Raw genomic sequence first — 23,001 nt, 5'->3', positions numbered from 1 at the left:
CCACTTTTGCTATGAAGGGATGAGTAAGCATAATGAAGTGGCCGAACTTGGTGAATCTGTCAATCACTACCAATATGGTATCATACCCTTGTGATTTTGGCAGTTTCTCAATGAAGTCCATAGAAATATGGGACCAAGCTTGTTTAGGAATTGAAATTGGCTGCAACAATCTAGGATAAGGAACATTTTCAGACTTGTTCCTCTGACATATATCACAGTTCTGAACAAAGGATACCATCTCCTATTTCATTCATGGCCAATAAAAACAAGGCTTTAATTTTCTGCATACAATTCCTTTGTCTAGAATGACCATCTATTGCTGAAGCATGAAGGACTTGAATAATCTGATTCCTAGCGTTATTAGGAGTTCCTACATAAATTTTACCTTGGTGTTTCAGTACTCTATCTACCAAAGCATAGTCAGTGTGAGAGTTAGGATCCAGTAACAACTGAGCCATTATGTCTTTACAATGTGCATCAATCTCATAACTTTTGTGCAATTCTTCAATCCATTCAGGTCTAACTGTAGTAATGGCTAAGCAGGAGTTAAGTGGAGGTTTGGAGGTAGTTTCATGTCTCCTTGATAAAGCATCTACCACCTGATTCTCAGTTCCCTTCTTGTACTGTATTTCATAGTCCAATCCCATCAGTTTAGTCATCCATTTATGCTGAAGAGCATTGTTCAATTTCTAATCCAGTAGATACTTTAATGACTAGTGGCCAGTTCTGATGATAAAGTGATTACCAACCAGATAGTGTCTCCATTTTGTGACTGCCATTAAAAAAGCTAGAAGTTCCTTCTCATAAACTGATAGACCCAAGTTCTTCATTGATAGTGGCTTGCCCAGAAAGGCAGTAAGGTGCCCCCCTTGCATTAAGACTGCACCAATGCCTTCCTAACTGGCATCTATTTCCACTACAAAGGCCTTCTTAAAATCTGGTAACTTGAGAACTGGGGCTGAGCACATTAGTTTTTTTGGATGGTCAAAAGAAGCTTGTGCCTGTATGTTCCATTTGAAGTTATCCTTCCTGAGTGGCTCAGTAAGGGGCTTACACACAAGTCCATAATGCTTTATAAACCTTCTGTAATAACCTGTAAGTCCCAAAATCCCCTTAACTCTTTAAAAGACTGTGGTATTAGCCATTGTAAAATATTGTTGACCTTGGAGTCATCCATGCTAACCCCTTTATTAGTGATAATATGTCCTAGATAATCTATCTTATTCTGAGCAAATGCACACTTAGACTTTTTCACATATAGCTGATTGTCCCTCAAAATACCCAATACAGTCCTCAGATGCTGAACATGATCTTCTAATGTGGAACTGTACACTAGTATATCATAAAAAAAAACTAGGACAAACTTTCTCAAGTAAGGCTAGAACACCAGATTCATCAATGATTGGAATGTAGCAGGAGCATTTGTAAGCCCAAAAGGCATGACTAGGAACTCAAAATGACCACAATGAGTTTGAAAGGCTATCTTGAAGGTGTCCTGTGGTTTAACTCTAATTTGGAGATACCCCGCAGTCAGATCCAATTTGGTTTTGACACAGAACCTGCTAGTTCATCCAACAGCTCATCCATATTAGGTATTGGAAACATGTCCTTGACAGTGATCTCATTTAGCTTCCTGTAGTCCACGCAAAACCTCCAGGTCCTTTCTTTCTTTTTGACTAGCAATACAAGAGAAGCAACGGTTTTGTTGTTGTATTTAACGATGCCTTTCTGTAGCATATTAGCAACCTGATTCTCTATTTCCTCCTTATGGCAATGAGAGTACTTGTAACGTTTCAATTTGAAGGGTTGAGCATCTGGTTTAAGGGGTATCTCATGGTCTACACTTCTGCTTGGAGGTAATGAGTTTGGAGCCTAAAATACATCTTCATACTCCTGCAGTAGTTTTTCCACTTCATGTGGTGTAGGCTCAAGCCTTTCTTCTTCCTCGGGTTGTGAGTTCATTGCCATACACATCTGTCTCTTGTACTCGATGAATGTCCTTAAATCCTTGCCTCTGATTAGGTCCATATCACAATTGTCTGCTTGCCCGTGTAGATGAATCTCATCTTCTTCTTCATGGTGCAATGATATCCTGAGTTGTTGAAAGTCAAATGTGATGGGGCTGAAATGTGTCATCCAGTCCACTCTCACAATTATATCCCAACCTCCAAGTTCCATTGAGGTTGAACCTAAAATTATGTTGGTTAATCTTCCAGTGTACATCAGGGCAAACAGCATTGCTGATAACACAGGTTCCATTTCCCATGATAATAGAGAAGGGCTGGTCAACCCACTGGTATTTTATGTCCATTCCAATGAGCAACTCACTACTGATGTAGCTATCTGAGCTCCTAGTATCTACCAATATTAGCACTTCTTCCCCATCCAAAATACCTGTGAGTGTGATTGTTTTTCTTTTCAAGGCATCAGATAAGGCATGCAAGGACATTTCCATAGTTTGCCCAGGATTTCCAGTTTGTTCATCCTATTCTTCTAAAGCATCTTCAAATGCAGAGTCATCCTCCTCTTCCAATAACATGCAATTCGAATAACCAACCTTGAATTGGTGGCCTACTCTATATTTTTCCCCACACTTGAAATACAGTCCATTACTCCTCCTATACTGCATCTCCTATGCAGAAAGCTTCTTAGGATCTCTTGCATCCTCTGGTGAATATCTGAACTTAGGATGTTTAGGACTGATGTTGATAAGGATCTTATATGAGCTAGTGCTAGTAGCTGTAGTGTTGTTCCTTGTCATACCAAACCTGTTTTTCCCCCAGATGTTTGGTATGTTCTCTAGAGCTCCTATTCTGGATTTCTAAGGAATGCTTTTGCCATTGTGACAACTCAAAAGCTTCAAATAAGGTAGCAGGTTTTAACATTCTAGCCATGGGTTTGATCTCTTCTTTCAGTCCACTTATGAAGCTAAAAATGAAGTAGTTTTCATCCAGATTTTGATTTTTGATCATCATCAGGGGCTTCAATTCTTCAAATTTCTCCGGATAATCATCAACATTACCTACTTGTTGTAGTTTATTAAATTCTTCCACTACATCTCTGCAACTCCTATCATTAAACCTCCTACACAATAGTTCCTCAAATTCTTCCCAACTCAGCTTAGGTTTCTCAATTTTCACTCCTTCAAACCATCTGTCAGCTCTACCTTCCAAATACATTTCAACTACTTCAATTTTTGATCTTCTGGCACTTGATAGTTCAAAAAATACTTGTTACATTTGCGCAACTAATCTCTAGGATTTTCCCCAGTAAACAACTGTAAATCAAACTTAGGAGGATTTGGAATCTGAAACTTATTCCAATCTTTCTTAAAGATTTTCTAAGCTTTTCCTTTTGGTTGTAATCTGTGATGAGCTGGTGGAGTTGGCAAAATTGGTGTCTAATCTATCATCACTCTACCACCTCTTTCTGCTGTCCTCTTTTTTTCAGGAGTCATCTTCAGTGGCAGATTATTGAACTTTTGCTCTAGAATTGTATTGAAACTCTGCTCCATTCCTGTTAGCAGGCTTTCCATCTGTTTTCTATTTTCCTCAAGCTCCAACTTCAGGTCATTCTTAATCTGTTGTTGCTCAGACCGGGACGCATGAAGCGATTCCACCAATTCCTATAGCTTGATTTCCTATTTTTTTACTTGTTCTTCTAAGGTTCTGAATCTAGTGCTTTTTGCCATGATCTATGGTATGAGCTCTAAGGATCTACTGCTCTGATACCAATTTGTCAGGAACTCTAGTGCATTATTGGAATTAATTGGATCAGATGATGAAGAAAGTAAGAGAAAGAAATAGAGGAAGGAGGGAAATCAGAGAGAAAGAGTTAGAGAGAATTTAGAGAGAGAAAGAATGAAATTGTTATTGCCAAAATTCAGTTAGTCTCACCTGTAGGTCCCACTAGTTATAACAAATTCCAACAACCTTGCTGGTTGGTTATTAACCAACTTAACCCCCTAATTAAAGCTAATGCTCAAAACTACACCGTTTTGCTCTTGAGCTGAAATCTAATCAATCCAGCCTCTATTACAATTATTTCCTTTCCTAATAGTATCATGCTTTGTTTTCACAACCCTTCTAGTCGGTACCGACCCAGTAATCGACATTAGTTTTGATGCTAAAAATCTCCACAAAGGATGCCAAATCAGCTTTTATGTATGACATGAAAATTGTAGCGTTTTGACCAATGGCATAAGAACCAAATCATTTAGAGGTCTGAATTTTGAGATATGCCTAAAATACTTAGAATTGATCAGAAAAACATCGCAGCAGACTTTTGACTATAAAAATGTGAGAACTGGATTTTGATGTCTTATAAAAATTATAAAGCATTGTCTTATCTTCAAAACAAATTGAGAATTATCTTAATCTGATCTCTATAGTTCAAATTATAGATAAAACACCGAAATATATTGTCTTCGCTCATTCTTTTCCTCCTTATTTCTATATTCATTTCTTCACCTTTTGATCTTTTTGCATCTCATGTCACTTTAAATCATCAAGAATTATTCCAAGAACTTCTTGGTTGCTCCAATTGATGATCCAATTATTAAAACCTATAAAAACATGAAGTTTTCTCTGCTTAGTACCATAAAAATGCAACTTTCTCATTTATAACATAAAAGTAACTTTTGATAAGAAAACTAATCATTTATCTCCTAAAATAATTAAAAACATAGTAAAATACACATACTTAATCACACAAAAGTATGTAAAATAAACACTTATCAATTGGATCTTTCCGTTGGCCATTACACTGTACTAATTAAGACAATAAGCTAATCAAAATCATGATTTTTGGTTCTGAGTACAATGTATCATTGGTGAACAAACTCTTAAACGAAGACAATGCGGATGATGGACACTAAAGCCTTGTTTGGAAAGCCATTGTCCTCTATAAAATTTTACATTTTTCATAGACATATTTTGTAATCACCTTTTTATCTCATATATATCAAATCGTTACAATATATTTTTCTAAATGACTAGCCAAGCGTCCAGTCATGTAATCTGAATTACTATTTTTTTTTTAATTTTTTGTCTAAAAATTACTATAATTTCAAATTTCAAATTGAGTGATGGATGAGTATTTGCACTCGGAACAACATCTCGCATACAATTAGGCATTTTGTATCTCCTCACAAACTCTCAATTTGTCATACAATGAAGACTATAAATCTGTTGCCAAAATTTACATAAACCACATTTGGTTCACCTAATTTCTCATCAGAAATATGTATAGAAAGCATATTCGTAAAGTAGCATACCATGGATCACGTGTTAACCTTTCATATAGCTAAGAGGCTTGTAAATTCACGGCTAACTGTTGTGTTCTGTCAATGTGTCAAGAAGAAAGGATAAGGAAAGCTTTTTTTTTTTCTTTTCTTTTTTCTGGGGTTTTTTTTGGTTTCGTTGTGTTGGAAGGGGGGAGGAGGGGTTCTTGTTGTGCAATAGCAAGGTTGAACGAAGAATGATAATTGTTGATCAAGAAAGTCATATGAATGAATTTAATTGAAAAAAATTCCACAATTACAGTCTACATAGGGGATATGGACACGACATTTTAGTAATTCACATGCGCACCTACTACACTTGTAATGCATTGGTAATACATTTAGTGGTGATATATGTATCATTTCTCAATTTTATGTATATATATATATATATGACTTGCAAAAGTAAATTAAAGGGCATGAGTTCCTGCTGCCAAAAGCATTTACAACAAGAAAAATAAAAAACACTTGAAGCTGTTGATCCAACAGATAACTTGAGAAACAAAAGGAAAAGGAAGCTTACACCCAAAAAAAATGTAAAGGAAAATTAAAATACTTGGAAAAGCCTAACTTAGTTGTGTTGCAAGGTGGTAAAGGCCGTATGTATAAGAACTAGAATCAAGCATTAATGTGGTAAATCTTCAAATGTCATCAACCTGTTCCCTTAATTTTAAGGGTCCAAATGAAGAACTAATCAAGAATCTATTATGTTGCACACTTCAAAGGTATACATATAAGAACTGGAATCAAGCATATAATGTGGTAAATATAACACTTTAAAGTATATCAGAATCATCATGATTGGAATTTTTTAGATACCTAATAAAATATTACCACCTAAACTTTTTTAAGTATTTCATTATAATACCTCCTCCGTCTCTTTGAAACTGTCATACTTACATTTTGATTCGTCCCAAAATTATGTTACCTTTCCGTATTTGGCATATCATTTTGTATTGCATTTCAATATTTACCCTTCATACAACTAGGAACAACAGATCTTTTGATATTATTGTGGATCCATATTCTCTTTAATACATATTCACCGCACTTGTTTATACTAGAGCGTGCCTTGTACGGAAAATTGGACGAGTGTGGAGTATGTGAGCACACGCTCACTCTTATGGATGTTTCGTAGCAAAAAGTAACATGGTAGGCTCCACATGAGTTTCAAATTAGCAGTCTTTTAAACTATCACATTCTATGTTTTCAGAACCGGACCGGGTATCGACTCGGTCGAGGTCAGGGGTCAGGGGTCAATGGGTTCAACCGGGTTCGATCGGAGTTGAACCGGATGATGTCATAAATAAAAATTATTTAAAAATTAAAATATTATATGTAAAATACCTAATAACATGTTAATATTAATAAAAGTATATTCATTTATATTTGATATTTCAAATATATTTAACAAAAAAAGACAAAGAAATTAGAACAATCAAGTAGCAATTTATATTTTTTAATGAGCATTAACAAGTTTAGAATTAAAATTATGGATTTAATTGAAAAATAATACCAAACTTTAAGACAACATTTATAAAGTATGAAATATTTGAGATATATTAATAATTTTTAATAACCTAAGGGTCAAAACATAATATTAAAAATATTTTGACCTTTCAAAAAAATATAAAAAAAAGGAGAGTGAATTGGTTAAACCTGAAATTGGTGCCAACCTCGGCGGATAAAAAGAGAGTCTGTGAGTTAAATGGAGAAGTCGTGGTTGATATAATATGTGTCAGTGTGTTTTCTTCCATCATTAAGTGAAAGAGATCATGGACCACCGACCTTGGGGCCCATCTTGATGGAACACAAGGAGTGTCTTAATAGTCTATGGCTTCTGACACGATGATTCTGCAAGCTTGTCCTTTACGGACTTCCACTTTTATTCTCTGTTGTGTACCTGGCCCGAAGTTCCCCAACCAAACCAAGCGAAGGGGCTTGCAACTGACCCGGTTCTTTATTTTTCCGGTCAAATCGGGTCAAAATCCGGTCAAACCGGGGTTTTGACCTGGTTTGACCGAGTTTTTAACATTCCGATTTTTAAGGTCAACTTGGACCGGACATTTGGCCGGTTCCCGGTTCGACCGGCAGGCCCGGTCCGAGTTTAAAAACAGAGATCACATTTTCCCACGAATGAATTGAGGTTGAAAATACAAAGCAAACCCAATGTTTTCATGGGTTAATTACATCTACCTCCCCTAAAGTTTGGCCAAACTACAAATCGATCCTTGACATTTGGCTAAATTACAAAATAGATCTTTAAACTCACAAATCTATAACAGTTACCCCTTTGCCATTAGTCAAAAAGACGTTTGACCATTCAGTTGTATGACCTCAAGAAAAAGTATGTAGTGAATGTCCCAAAGTGTCCACCATTAAAAATCTTTCCTTTGTTTTTGCTTTATTTTCTGTCTAAAAAAAATTCAACCATGGTACAAGCAGGCAGGGGCAGTGTAAATGGTTGCCGATGACACATTGTGGCCTGCCTCCAACATTTTTATAACTAAAATCACTAGTATTACGCATCTAAATAGTATTTTGTCTAGAAAGCAATTTTCACCATGAAATTGGCCAAAAATGGTCAAAGAACAACCATCCAGAATGAAAATCGTGGCTGTTCCTAATCCTTATTTAATTGAATAACAACTAAAAATCACAAAATTCAAACCGAAATGATCATGAAAAGAATATGGATATTAGGAAAAAAGCACTATTCTGTTGGACGAATTCCCATTTATCATCTTAAACTCATACCTTAGGAAAAATCTCTAATTAACGAATTTCATGTTGTTCAAAATTTTCACTGAGAACTTGAATTTGAAGGCATTTGAATCTTTCACATTATGGTTTGGTAGAGGAATCAAAGGGAGAGAAGTGATATCAATGAAAAGGACTTGGGTTAGAGGAAATTTGATTTGGATTGTTGACGACGAAAGAGAAGAGGTAACCAAGCAAAGCGAGAAAGGAATATTAATGGATGGAAAAAACCTAATTAGAGAGGACATCTAATCTCGATAGTTCAGGGATGAGATGAGGAAATGTGAGGAAAGAAGAGCAAGAAGAACAGTGATAAAAGGATTCTAACAGATTTGGGTTTTCTTTTTTTTTTTTCTTTTTTCTTTGTTATTACAAAACCAAACTAGAGGGCATTCCTATTTTTACTTTGCTTTTTTTCATTTTTAACACTTTTAATGCAAATGAGGGCATTCCTGACATTTCATTACTATTGTTAGTCAGATTCTAATGTCATTAAGGACAAGGAAGTTATTGTAATTTGGTCAAATTTTGGGGATTGATTTGTAGTTTGGACAAACCTCAAGGGAGGTAAATGTAATTAACCCTTTTTTCAATCTACGTGTACTGTTGATAAAAACACACATCCCCAAAGGTGAGAAACTTTATGGAACAAAGGGATACCAATTTACCTACATTCATACAATCTTCACATTCGCTACTCCTTTTTTAAAATTTTTCTTTTGTTTAAAGTATTCTATCCAATTTTTCCATTTAATTTTTTCCCTTTCCTTTAGTTGTTCAAAAGCAATTTTTCTTAATTGCACAGACCTTTTTTTATTCTTTTTTTAAAATGTAGTTTAACCAGTTTTTCATTTTTCTATAAGCAAAGAACACCATTCTTATAATTGTGTAAATGTGACATGTATCCCAACTATCAATAATTACACAAAAAGAAAAAGTATAGTTGGTGCATTTGTGAGAACCCGAAAATTTTTACATTTTCTAAGCAATATTTTATTTCCTTACCTATATTTTATACTGTCCTTTAAAATATTAAAATTTCTATGTACTTTATAAGTAAGTACAGTTTTAAAATTATTTTCCTAGTATGAGTTAGTGTACGTTAGTTTGAAATGCGTTATAGACGTGGGACCCGCTCGTGTGATATAATTTTGGTGACTAAGTGAGTTTGGTGCTAAGTGTTATTATTTACTAGGTGTTTAGAGATAATTAGAGGTTACCAAATGGATTAGTGTTGGAGAGACAAAAGGATAAGTGAAAAACCTAAAAGGTGCTAGGTGTCACCTTTCTATTGGACATAGACTTTGACCACTATTTATCACCTTTACTAAATAACCAAAATTGATAAAAAAATTCACTATTTTCTTCATCATCTTGGCCGACTCTCTCAAGGGAAAAAAGAAAGAAAGCCTTCAACATTTTTCTTCCAAACTTGCTCCAATCTTACAATCTAACCAATAGAACTCCAAATTGCTCTATAAAAACGCTTTGTTAAGTAGTATTGAGGAAGTTGGTGGAGTGGTTTGGAAGGATAAGGTGCTAAGTTACTTCTTTTCTTGAGTTTACAAGGTAAGTGACCAAGAGATTCTTCCTTTGTTCATGTTAGTGTTAAATTAGTGACTTGTGATAGTTAAGGTGGTGATTTTATGGAAGATTTTATAATTTTTGGTAGAGATTGATGAATTTTTATTTTTATGCATGATTTTTCTGATTTCATATGTTTAGTGTTAGTTAACTATGGATTAATGGTTTGTTATAGTGTAAAATGGAGTTGGTATATGTTGGAAATGATTGGTAGTGTAAAATTGTTAGTTTGAATGAAAATTCCAGCTTAGGGTTTCAATTGACCCTGTTCTGTCCGGTACTATTCAGATAGGATAAAGGCCGAATCAGCCTTAGGTTAAAACATGAAAGTTGTAGGGAATGATGCTTTATAGTTTCCTGCAAAATTTCAGCTCAACCGGAGCAACATATCCTATGAAAAGATGAAAATACCCTGACTGCCATAGGATTAAAGTCAGTGAACAGTTTTGACAGTGCACCAATCTGATCGTGTCTTTTCACCTTGATACATACTAAACTAGCATTTAGCCAAAACATGAAAGTTGTAGTGTTATGTCTTAACTTTCCAACGCCCCTAGAATCACCCGTTTGGACTTCGGTAGCCTGAGTTATTGTCGTTTACGCATAAGGCAGTCAACAAGCCCGAATGTGAGATGCTGGTTCTGTTATTTGAGATTTTGACTTGGATACACTACAAACTGGACTGAGTAGTCTTCATCAAAGTTGTAGCCCTTTGTCTTAGCTTCGAAACGGTATAAATTTCACCCCAATCCGATGAACGTATCTTCGGTTGTGTCCGTTACGCAAAACAACGTCAAATCTGTCTTTTGTTTCTTGACTCAACCTTCATTTCCACACATGCTCCTAGCTTGATTTTGTACTTGTATGACTTGGAGCCTATGGAATGGCTATTGAAATGAGATGATTTTGTATATGACTTTTGGTTTGATTGAGGAAAAGAATGAAGCCATAAATGGCTGGAAAATAGGTAAATACAAAGGGCGTGCTGCCCAAATTTACGCTCGAGAACTAGGTCAATATACTTGCGACTTGAATAAGGCTTGAGAGCGAATACCACGCGAACCATCTAGGGTATTTATGTTGTCTTTGCCACTTCGACTCAAATAGCGATTTTAAAGTTTTACAAGTGAGTCTAAGTTTACAAATATTTTACTTATGTCATTTGGTTTCAATGTACTCTTTTCACTACCAAAACCATATTTATACTTTGTACTAGTACGTATTTGACTTTTCTTTGACTCACTTACATCTTTGGTGGTTGAAGCATAATGTGTTCGTTTGATTATATTAGGATACCTTGGTGATTGAGGGTGTATCTGGAAGGAAACTTTGGACGTTATTTTGCTTAAATAGGTGAGTGTTCCTTGTTGCTATATTTTCCTTGACTTCATGGCTTGTTGTTATTGTTTGGTAATGTGTTAATTGCTCTTAATGATTGCCAAAACGAGTTTTCTAGGCGAGTGTGTACTTTATCGCACTCGACTTAAATGATTGTGAAATTTTCAATGATTGAACGATTATATGCACATGTATGTAAGTCTTTTGGCTGAACTGGGCCATGCCCTTCATTATCGATCGACTCGAGCCAGAAGCGGACTCGGTCGGGCGATATGGTGACCCTGGGTGAATTTGGTATACTCGAGTATTACCTTGAATTCTGGTGGAGCCTGGCCAACGTCCAGGAAGGGGGTGAACGAAATGAATGAACGAACGAGGGTTTTACTTACAAAAATACATTTTCAAATGATTGGAGGAATAAGGGGAAATGATAGGAGAACGAATGAACGAACGAATGAATGGCTCCCTGTGAGCCCGTATCCTTTTAATGAATGTGTTTATCGCTTTATATTGTACATGTATCTTGAATTATTGGTGATATGTAGTGAATGCATTGGATTTATTGTTTGCCTATGTGTTCGGAACCTCACTGAGCTTTTGGCTCACCCATTTAGTTTTGTTTTCCTTAACAGGGGGATGCGAGCAAGGATGAGAGTCCAGTGTAGGTTAGCCTAGTCTAGTTTTTTTTTTTTTTTTTGTAATGGTTCTCGCCCTAATGCTTGGCACGGGCTGTATGTATGACGAATTGAGAACCTTTGTATATTCGATATTTGTACTCCCTTTTGAGATAGAAATGTATATAAGTTTCGCTTTAAGTTTTGAATTATTATTTCGTTTGATCTTGTGGTTTTATTTCGGATTTGATTGAGGTTCGACTGAGTCCCGGTGAGAGCTGGGCAGGTGGTCCGCCGAACCCTTTGGTTCGCCTTAGGGTGAGGTAGGGCTGTCACAGCATTTACACAATTTTCACATTTAACACATAACCTTTTCAATTGAGTAACTACATCATTGAGTTATTCTACTACATAAATAATTACAAGTAACAACGATATCTTGACAATTCAAAGGTATATAAAATTCTTGCAAATTTCAAATGCATAGATGAAATTTAGAGTCTGGATATTGAGAATAAAAATTTACAAAATTATCAGCCCAAAATTATACAAGTGAATAGCAAGTGTACGAGAAAGAGTGTGGTAAGTCAACAAATTGTTTCGTTTTCTTTGTCTAAGGTATTTCTTTCCTTCATCACTCTTTCTTTTGTGGGGTAAGGAAAAGCCAGGGAATTGTGTTGTGATTGTTGGGAAAAATTTTTTTGGAGCTTTAAGAAATGCTCCATATTTTATTGGTTCTTTTTTTTTTAACTATTAATTCAAATTGGTGTCCAAATATCATAGGTTAAATATCATAGGTGATGGTGTAATATTGTAAGAATGAAACACTAAAAAGAAGTTTAGGTGGCAAGAAGTCATTAGATGCCTTTAAAGCCCAAATCAGGATGATCCTGATATACTTTAAACTCCTTGAAATTTAAAATGAGGAACTAATCAAGAATCTATTTACCCTATTAATTTGGTAAGTGAAGCGATTAAGTATTTTACATTAATCCTAAAACGTGGTGAAATTTTACAGAAAATTGCACAAATTGTCCCTCACATATCACATATGATAAAATTTAATTTCTAAGAATGAAAACGAGTGAGAGTTCAAATAGTACTTTTCTCTCCCATGTGAGAGTTCAAACTTTTCTCTCTATTGGGAAGTGTGCTGTCTCCTTCCTTGGGAGCCTTGAAGCTCTTTGTCTAAAACTTGGTAAACATCCAAAACCACAAACAAACTCTTTGAATTCCATCTTAAATCCACTCATCTCCTTAGTAAAAGCCCTTTCCAACATCAGTAAATGGCAGCATTAAAGTCAAAAGACAAGATCTCATCTTTAGTTCTCATTGGTTGGTATAAAGGAAACACAACAACAAGGATCTCCACTACTGTTTCTGTTTGAAACATTGGCTAGATAGGTAATTTTGAAGCTATTACCGTAAAGATCTAGCTTGTCCATGCAAGTGCTCTTGAAAAAAAAAGTAGGTAATATTATTTTCTTTCTTTTTCTTTTCTTTCCTGGCTTCCAAAAAAAAAAGAGAGAAAGTTGTAAAAAAGGAAAAAAGAGACCTCTGGGTCCTAATTTTTAAAAACCATGCATTTGTTTCAATCTGGTGCTTTTGGACTGGTGCAGAGTATGTGTAGTTCAAAAAACTTTTGTTCTTTATCACCTGATTTGGGGTCCTTTAGTGGTATCTCAAAACCTCGAGTAGTGAGAGACTAAGAGTAGCCCCTGTTCTTAAAACTCATCTATGTTCGTCTTTATGGGCTATAGTTGGCCTGTGATCTTTCTTTCATAGAAACCTTGTAGGAGCTCCATGGCAGACGACATAGCTGAGATACTGCAAAAATTTGTGTTATCTAATAAAGAGATGGGTGGTATAGAAATTGACCTGGAGGATGTAGGACGTAGTGTTAAGGAATGTGGAGAAAGTCTGGTGGGAAAGATAAAGAGACAAAAAAATTATCAACTTTGTGGGAGTTAAAAATTTTGTCACCCTAGCGTGGGGATACCCTAAGGGATTGCTGGTGGTGGAAGTAGGAGTAAATACGTTTCAATTCTTCATACCCAGTGACAAGGATAGAGATAGGATCTCTCAAGGAGGTCCATAGATCATTGATAGCTAGGTGTTGGTAGTAAGATCATGGTTTGAAGGTTTTGAAGAAAAGGTTACAGATTTTAATATAGCCCCATTATGGATTCAGGTTTGGAACCTTCCAGTACACTGGATTTCAAAGAAAGTAGGGAAAAAGATAACTTTTGTGTTCCAGGAAACAAAAGAGGTGATTATCCCTCAAGGAAGGAAGGCACATTAAACTACTGGTGATGGTAGACATTTCACAACCCCTCGTGAGAGGTACTACTGTCAAAATGGAAGGAAAAATGAGATGGATAAATTTCAGGTATGAAAGATGCCCTAATTTCTATTACACTTGTGGCAAAATAGGACATAGTGAAAGGAATTGCTCAGCTAGTGTTCAAGTGGGGAAAGGCCAGTTGGATAATCAATTTGAGCCATGGCTAAGACCAGGAGGGGGAAAACTAAGAAACAAGAGGTAGACAACCTGTCAATATATCCCCTAACAAACAAAGATAGGGTTTTAAACATGGGAAGTTAGTGCCAAAGCCAGGTGGAGGTGACATAGTGGAAAGAAGGCAGCCAAGTGGTAATGAGATAGACAGTAGGGGACATGGGCAAAACGATGCAGGTAGATTGCTAGGAACTAACATAGTAACTAATGCACAGGCTAAGAAGAGTGGAAAAGAGGACTGTAAGAACAATCAAGAAGGAAGAGAGAAATAGGTAAAGAAAGATGCTGAAAGGAAAAACTTGGAATGGAATCTGAATATAGTGCTAGAGAAGCCTATGGAACAAATTTTAAAGGAGCCAGAAGGTGAGTATATGTAGGTGGAAGAAAATTTGGAGGTCCCAGTGGTTATAAGTAATCAAAAAACCTCTAAAAGGACCAAAAAACAACTAAACCCCAAATATTAACAGAAAGCCATAGAAAGAGTTACAGAACTGCGTGAACAACATGGAAGCTTTAGGAAAGAGAAAGTTCCAATTAGCAAATAAAGATATGATGGATGTTGAAGTGGCTGAGGTAATAAGAAAAAGGGGCAGAAAGGAGACAGTTCAAGAAATCTGTGCAACTTCAGGAGCGGGGGAGGAGACCAGCCCAATCTAGTCTCCAATGGATAAATGAAAGTACTGGTATGGAATTTTCAAGGTGTTGAGAGCCCCTTGACAATTTTCCAGTTGAGGGAGGCTTGCAAACTCCTCTCCCCGAAAATGATCTTCTTGTGTGAAACCAAAAACAGACAACATTTCATGGAAAAAGTAAGAAGACAGTTGAGATTTGAGGAAAGTGTGGTGGTTGAATCTATTAATAAATCTAGAGGTATGGCAGTAATGTGGAATACTGAAGTATAGGTATTAGAGGTTATGACTACTGCTTTCACTATGGAAGTCCATATAATGAACACAGACACTAATTTGGACTGGTGGTTCATTGGTATTTATGCTAACACTAATGATCAAATTAGGAACAACCAATGGAAAGTTGTGGAAAGAAGAAAGGAATTATGGGGCCTTAGGTGGATAATTGTAGGAGACTTCAATGACATCACTTCGAATGAGGAGAAATAGGAGGAAAGAATGGACATTCAGGGATTTTAGGAATTTCATTAACCAAAACAAGCTGATTGACTTAGGCTTTGAAGGCTAACCCTGGACATGGAACAACCATTGGGCTCAAGAAGGGAAAATCAAACAAAGGCTAGATAGAGCTTTGGGGAGCAGTGAATGGAGCCAAATGTTTGACAGAACAATAGTTAAACACATAGAAAACTTTGGCTCAGACCATAGCATGATTTTCCTAGACTCCAACCCCTAAAAGGAGAAAAAGAAGAAAAGATTGTGTTTGATAGAAGATGGCTGAAAAAAGAAGGACTGGAACAAGTAATCAAATAGGCTTGGGAAGAGGAGCAAATTGGTTCGAGTATGTATAAACTACACAGGAAAGTTGCAACCTGTAGGATTGCCATCCTCAAATGGAGAAATAACTTCCAAGGAAATGCAAGGCACATAATTGAAAGTATCAAAAAGCTCTTGGAAGAACTCAAAACTAGCGAGTGTCAAGACAAAAAGGGTAAAAACAAGGATCTTAAAATGCAATTGAAGGAGGCTTATGATGAAGAGGAACTCTTTTGGAGCCAGAAATCTAGAGTCCAATGGCTTAAGAAGGGTGATAGGAATACTCATTTTTTCCACTCTAGTGTAAAGGGCAGAAGAAAAAGGAATAAGATCCAAAAGCTTCAAAAAGAGGACAGGTCCTGGACTAAAACAGAAGAGGAAATTGGAGAGGAAGTAGAGAATCAATTTAAGGACCTTTTCTGCAGTAAGGGAGTGGACCAGGAAAATTTGTTTCTAGAAGGAATCCCACTGACCATCACAGACCAAATGAACACAGAACTCATTGAACCTGTTGAGGAAAAAGAAATCAAAGAAGCCTTGTTCTTTATGAACCCAAATAAATCTCCTGGCCCTGATGGCATGACACCAATTTTCTTTTAGAAATTTTGGCCTATTCTCAAAGCAGATATTATGCAAGCCATTAAAAGCTTCTTCCAGTTGGTCACATGTTGAAAGTAGTAAACCATACCATTATATCCCTCATACCTAAGGTTGAGAACCCCACTGAGGTCAAGCAATTCAGACCCATAAGTCTTTGTAATGTCTTTTACAAGATCATTTCCAAAATTCTAGCAAATAGATTGAAAAAGTTTTGGAAAACTGCATCAGCCAAAACCAGGCAGTTGTGCCTAGAAGACAAATTTTGGACAATGTTATAATTTCTCGCGAGTACTTGCACTATCTCAAAAACAAAAGGCAGAGATCTCAAGGTTTTATGACTTTAAAATTAGATATGTCAAAATCTTATGACAAGGTGGAATGGAGCTATCTCAAAGCAATCATGGCAAAAATGGAGTTCAGTGATAGCTGGATAAGCTGGATAATGGAATGCATCACAACAGCTACCTTTTTCTGTCAATATAAATGGAAAACCTAAAGGATATGTGATACCTTCAAGGGGCATTAGGCAAAGTGATCCCCTATCACCTTATCTGTTCTTTCTAGTATCCGAAGGCTTTTCCAACCTATTTGCTCAAGCAGAGAGGAACCACCGATTAAATGGAATGAAGATCAATGGAAATGGTCCATCTTTAACCCACATTTTCTTTGCAGATTACTCCTTGATCTTCTGCAAAGCAGAACCTACTCAAGCTGAAAAAGTGATGAGAATATTGAAGATGTATGAAAAAGGCTCTGGACAGTTGATCAATATGGAAAAGTCCTCGGTTTTCTTTAGTAAGAATATGGAACAGGTAGAGCAAAGTGAGATTTGCAGCAGATTAGGAAACATAAAAGTGGCAAAACAAGGGAAATACTTGGGGTTGCCAATGGTCATCACAAGAACCAAAGACCAAATCTTTGGTTTTATCAGAGAAAAATGCCAGAAGACAATCTCAAGCTGGAGCAACAAAATGCTTAGCCAAGCAGGGAAAGAGGTTCTACTAAAAGCAATCACTATGGAAATGCTAACTTATGCAATGTCATGTTTCAAGCGTCCAGTGAAACTATGCAGAGAGATAGATGCATTGATGGCAAACTTCTGGTGGGGAGAAAAAAGTGGAAAAAGGAAAATTCACTGGTGCTCATGGAAAAGGATGACAACTGACAAGAACATGGGTGGACTAGGCTTCAAAGAACTCCAAGGATTCAATAAAGCTCTGCTAGCCAAACAGATTTGGAGGCTCCTCACATGCCCAAAACTTCTAATGAGTAAAGTGATGAGAACTAATTATTATCCCAATGAGTCACCATTGAGCTGCAAAGTCAAAGGAAATCCATCCTGGATATGGCAAAGTTTGATGGGAGCAAGGGAAGAGGTGAAGAGGTGAGCAAGAAAGAAAATTGGGAATGGTAAAAACACTGGAATCTGGGAGGATGCCTGGATATAGGAATGCAAAAGAGGTAAACTAAACTCTCCTAAACCTCCAGGTTGCCAGATTAGCAAAGTGAGTAAGTTGATATCTAACTTTAGATGGAATACACCACTCATTTTCAGGATCTTTAGCTCAAAAGAAACTAGAAAAATCCTCAAAATGCCTATTAGTTTAACTGGTCGAACTGATTGCTACTTTTGGAGCCATAGTAAGAATGGACAATACACGGTCAGGTCATCATATGAAGCAATGACAAGAGAGGATAGGCAGATGGAAAAAGATGGAAGAAATAAGGGAGAAACAAGCTAGGCAGCTGAGAATGATAGAGTATGGAAATAGCTATGGAAAACCAGGATAAAGCACAAGCAATAGTTGTTTATATGGAAGAGTCTGAATCATGCTTTGCCAGGAAGGGAAGCAATATATAGAAGAATAGGGAAAGGTGATATGATTTGCAAGGATTGTGGAAAGAATATTGAGACAGTGGAACATATATTTTTTTCATTGCAGAAGAGCATGAATGATATGGAAGATGGCACCCCTCCAGTGGGATGGACTCAAAGATTACACAGGTGATTTCAGAAGTTGGTGGAGTATGCTGTTGGAAGTGAAAGCCAGAAAGGATGGAATGGAACACATAGCCCTGACAGAGGACATATTATGGCAGATTTGGAAAGTCAGGAATGAATCAGAATTTGAAGATAAAGAAAGACATCCAATGGAAGTTATTAGAAAGGCACTCTAGGATTGGGAGAAATATCACCAATCTCAACAATCAGTGCATCGGATAAGCATCTCAGAAACAAAAGTAGCTCAAGAACAAGAGCAAAGGGTGGTTGATGATGATATGCTCAACATTTGTTGGAAAGTCAGGAATGAATCAGAATTTGAAGATAAAGAAAGACATCCAATGGAAGTTATTAGAAAGGCACTCTAGGATTGGGAGAAATATCACCAATCTCAACAATCAGTGCATCGGATAAGCATCTCAGAAACAAAAGTAGCTCAAGAACAAGAGCAAAGGGTGGTTGATGATGATATGCTCAACATTTGTGTAGATGTTGGGCAGCATGAAGAAGGTCAGAATACGAGAGTTGGAATCATAGCAAAAAAACAACCTGAGTCAATTACTTGCAGCTTGGATACTAAAGAAAAGAAGTACTGGATCAATTGTACTGGACAACGTGCAGGCTATCAAATTGGCCCTATGCAAGACAAAGGAACAAGGTTGGCAGTCAATAAAGATCAAAATATCCTGCATTCGGGTTCTAAAATTGATAAGGAGTCAAGCCTCAAGAGACATAGGCATTGCAGTTCACCTAGAGGACATAAGAGACCTTAGCTCACTATTTAGGAAATGTTCATTTGATAGGTTGCCTGTTGAAACTAATAGACTAAGTGTAAGACTGAGTGAACTTGCAACACATACATTTTGATGAGGAATTTCTACATCCTCAGTGTCTTAGTACACTTTTGTATAGCTCAAGTTGATCCCTTGCTCATATGGTGTAATGCTTTTTACTATTAATAAATCTATCTATCATTTTTGGAAAAAAAAACACATAAAAAGTAATCGTTTTTTGTCCTCTGACACTTTTTCTAGCCAATTTTAATGGGAATCTACCTGAGACCCACCAAAGGGTAAATTTGAAAATTCCATTATTACATTGTTCCAAATGTGAATGACCTATTTCTCCCTTCTTCTCCAAATCCAAATAGGGACAAAACACTTAAAAATGCATTTTCCATCTAATAATGCCCTAGAAATCTTAACATTGCCTGCAAAACCTCCCCTATCAAATTAATCATCTCCTCCTCACCTTTCTTCTTCTCTCCGATTCTCCCTTGTTTTCGCCCAATCCGGACAATCCCATTTCTCTATTTCCAGTATGCAAAGCAAATAAGCATAGTGAAAGCAATGGCTATTGTCTCCGGCGGTGACAACAGCACGTTAGGGGTTCTATCCAACTCCTCCAATATTTCAATGGGGGGCAGCGACCCTTTTAAAGGAAGAATAACCGGGCAAACTCCAGGCCTCCTTGGCTTCCATATTCATGCTCTTGGCGACCCACTAAAAAAGAATCACGGAGCGCCATCTGATCAAAATCGTCATGCCGGCGATTTGGGGAATATTATTGCTGGTGCAGATGGGGTTGATGAGATCTCAATCAAAAAATTTTAGATTGCATTTAATTGTCGACATTTCATATTGGGACGGGTGGTTATTGTGCATGCCGATCCGGATGATCTGGGAGAAGGTGGACATGAACATAGCAGGACTACTGGAATGCTGGTGCAAGGGTTGGTTGTGGGATTATTGGGCTTCAGTCATCTGCATGTGTAGGTTGGAATTCTTACATCCAACAATAGAGCTGCCTATTTTGTAATTTTCTCATGTATGTTAGAAATAAATGGTTGAATAATTATCTATGCCCCCTATAGTCCAAGCATTAATGCTATTTTGTAATTTTCTCTTGTATGTTAGAAATAAATGGTTGAATAATTATATGTGCCCCCTATAGCCCAAAGCATTAATCCTTTCTGCATTCAATATGAATATTTTCTCCCAACTGAAAAATCCGAACTTTCTGTCAGTTTCTAAACTCATTCATCTGCTATCCTACTTCAATTCATCATCATCAATCATCATATGAGAACCTTAGCTCTTTTGGATCCAACAACTGAGCAAGACATGTGACGATTAAGCTGTTTTGGCACGCTTTGCTAAAAAACCAGCTGGCAAAGGTTTTGAATTTGTCTGGTTTATCAATTAGCGGATCAATAGGCTCAACCAATTAATATCCATGTTCGAATTGATACTATGCACCCGTAAGGATTGTATTCTTGTGAACTAATATAGAGTAAAAAGATGCAGTTTTATTTTGAGTTGCAATACAAGTAGGAAAATGTTACATTAAACCATACAATTTAAGTGATAAAAACAAACTAATAGATAATCCATCTTTTTGATTTAGGAATTTTCATATTTGTATTTATTTATTAGGAATGTAGTGATTTAGACTCGTTTTTTGTAGGTGAACTATATATATATATATATATTCATCTAAACTCCAAAATTTCAATGAGAAAGTTTTGTTAAAAAGGCATCAAGTGGCTAGAAACATAAGAGGACCAGTTATGTTCAAATTTAATAAATTTGTTATTTTGTAAGGATTATGTTTTAAACAGTTCACATCTAGAATCGAGTTCGAGTTATCATTATTCTTTCACTTTGTGAAGTATAGACATGATAAAAATGAATATTTTACCATCATATATTCTACACCAGAGTTCAAGTGCGGATCATTCTAGCACCTAGTTTATGATCAAATGCTTTGCTTCTAACTTTACCTAGATAACCCGTATATTCCATTCTTGCAGGATTTAGCTAGTATTGGAAAAATATGATGAACTCGATTTAATGGGATTGTTTGGATGATTCAACTTAGTACAGATTTTTGAATTCTTTGCTAAATAATCAAACAGGGATTAAATGTTTCCTTCTCATGCCTGCAATTTGCTTAGTATTCTTGTTATTTCTTTCATTAATTCTTTAAATTCGTAACTCCACCTTAAAAATATCAAACTTAATTTCATTTCTTCTACATAGCTCAGAAAGAAAAAACATAGTACAAATATTCTGAGTTGACTCCGTATTGTCAACTTAAGAGATGAACAAGAAACAAAGTTTTGCTTCTCTATTGGCATGAGAAGCACTCTGGGTAAAATAGTTGATTACATGAGTTATCTTTCTCTTAACTAGCTAATTGCTTCATAGTTACTCACATCAATGATGAGTTGATCTAAAGTTTTCCATGAGGAACCACCTTCTCTCATTGCATTGACTGCAGCTTCTCCAACCTTCTTCGTCTTCTTCCTTATCTCCTCGCCTTTTCTACCTTCCATCATTTCTCTAACCCCCTTCTCCACTTCCTCAGATTTCACAAAGGCCCTTACTGATCCGTTGCTCGGCCTAATTCTCAGCCCAACACCGATCTCCTCAGCAACAAGTCTCGCATTCAGGTATTGCTCAGCCATGAATGGCAGTGCCAAAATGGGAACTCCAGCACATATGGCTTCGGTGACCGAATTCCATCCACAATGACTCAAGAATCCTTTTACACTCTTGTGCTGAAGTATCTCCATTTGATCAACCCACTCTTTCACCATCAACCCTCTATCTTTTACCCTCTCTTCAAATCCTTTCAGTATCTCCATGGCTTTTGATCTTATCACCCACAAGAAGTTCACATTAGATTGCTCTAAGCCCTTGGCTATTTCAAGAATCTGGTCTTCTGATACTTCTGCTTGAGTGCCAAATGCTACGTAGAGAACTGATTCTCCAATCATGACTTTGTCATCGAGCCACTGCTTCCACTTTGGCTTGGTAGATTCGTCTTCTACCGTCTTTGCTTTCGCAATGCAAAAAGGGCCAAGACACCACGATTTAGGTCCTATACATCGATTCCAGTAATCCATGTAAGAAGATTCGAGCTCATAGAAGCTGTTGACAATTAAACCATAGCTATTTGCTAGTGCGATTGTCTGCTCAATCATGAAATTGACCCATGGACCTTTTGGTTCGAGTTGATCGAATGGAGGATCAAAATAACTCCTTGTTAAGGTCAATTTAGGGAAGTTTGGAATCGAAAAGGGCTCATCAAGTGAAGATGTGAGAGCATGTGGCTTCTGTCTACCAAGTGTTTCATACATGGTCATTCCAAAGCAGCTCATTCCAGAGAAACCTATTCTAGGAATTCCCAGCTTTGCAGCAGAATCTTGAGTCCATCCCATAAAGTAATCAGAGACGATACAGCTGACGGGTTCGAGACCCTCAAGTGCTTGCTCAAATTGTGGCTGCATGAGTCTTGTTGCAGTTGCAAAGTCAATAAACAATGACATAGATGGAAGTTTATCAGTACTTTCAACTCCTGATGGGATTCCATCAATGCTTTCTGGGAAGGTTAGTTCGAGAATGGAGATAGAAGTATCATGGAGAGTAGCTCGGATCGAGAGAGAGTTTGCCGGGGTGGTGAATATTGTGACGGAGACATGGCGCTGCCAAAGGAGGCGAGCAAGGTAGAGAAGAGGAATGGTGTGGCCTTTCGCCATGAAAGGAAATATAACAAAATGTGGGGAAGAAATGGCAACCATGGTTTGTAGATGATGATCACTTCTAACGCTGTCTTGGCCTGGAGATCTTCCAACCTCATGTGCATTTCATTTATAGGAGTGACTCTCACTGAAACGGGACTCACAAGTTGAGTTCTATCTAATATTATTATTTTTTATATAAGTTTTAGTATAAATTCATACAATTTGAATATAGATTTAATTTTGTCAATTAATTAAATTGATATAATATTTATAATTATACAAAAATTATGGCGCCTTTCTAAAGTCCTAAACAGATCAAGGTCCAATAGGA

At 36.7% G+C, this 23,001-nt stretch overlaps 2 protein-coding genes across 2 annotated transcripts; one reads left to right on the top strand and one right to left on the bottom strand.

Annotated features, from left to right (window-relative positions):
* Positions 1-17,547: 17,547 nt before the first annotated feature.
* On the top strand, positions 17,548-19,755 carry LOC113769110 (superoxide dismutase [Cu-Zn] 2-like). Its single transcript, XM_027313587.1, has 2 exons — positions 17,548-17,601; positions 19,462-19,755. The coding sequence occupies exons 1-2, from the start codon at positions 17,548-17,550 to the stop codon at positions 19,753-19,755; spliced, it is 348 nt and encodes a 115-aa protein (XP_027169388.1).
* A 1,577-nt stretch (positions 19,756-21,332) lies between these two features.
* Positions 21,333-22,727, bottom strand: LOC113769109 (UDP-glycosyltransferase 90A1-like). The gene has a single exon (XM_027313586.1). It carries the CDS (start codon positions 22,725-22,727, stop codon positions 21,333-21,335), a length of 1,395 nt encoding a protein of 464 aa, XP_027169387.1.
* Between the last annotated feature and the right edge of the window lie 274 nt (positions 22,728-23,001).

The sequence above is a fragment of the Coffea eugenioides genome, chromosome 4 (assembly GCF_003713205.1).
Source record: "Coffea eugenioides isolate CCC68of chromosome 4, Ceug_1.0, whole genome shotgun sequence".
NCBI lineage: Eukaryota > Viridiplantae > Streptophyta > Magnoliopsida > Gentianales > Rubiaceae > Coffea > Coffea eugenioides.
The sequence above is the reverse complement of the archived record's forward strand: the minus strand, read 5'-3'. Positions and strand labels throughout refer to the sequence as shown.

Excerpts from the sequence above, each read along its gene's own strand:
- LOC113769109 (XM_027313586.1), bottom strand. The coding sequence starts at position 22,727 with ATGGTTGCCATTTCTTCCCCACATTTTGTTATATTTCCTTTCATGGCG.
- LOC113769110 (XM_027313587.1), top strand. The coding sequence starts at position 17,548 with ATGGTAAAAACACTGGAATCTGGGAGGATGCCTGGATATAGGAATGCA. Across the intron at positions 17,602-19,461 it reads GATATAGGAATGCAAAAGAG|TATGCAAAGCAAATAAGCAT; the intron begins GTAAACTAAACT and ends CTCTATTTCCAG.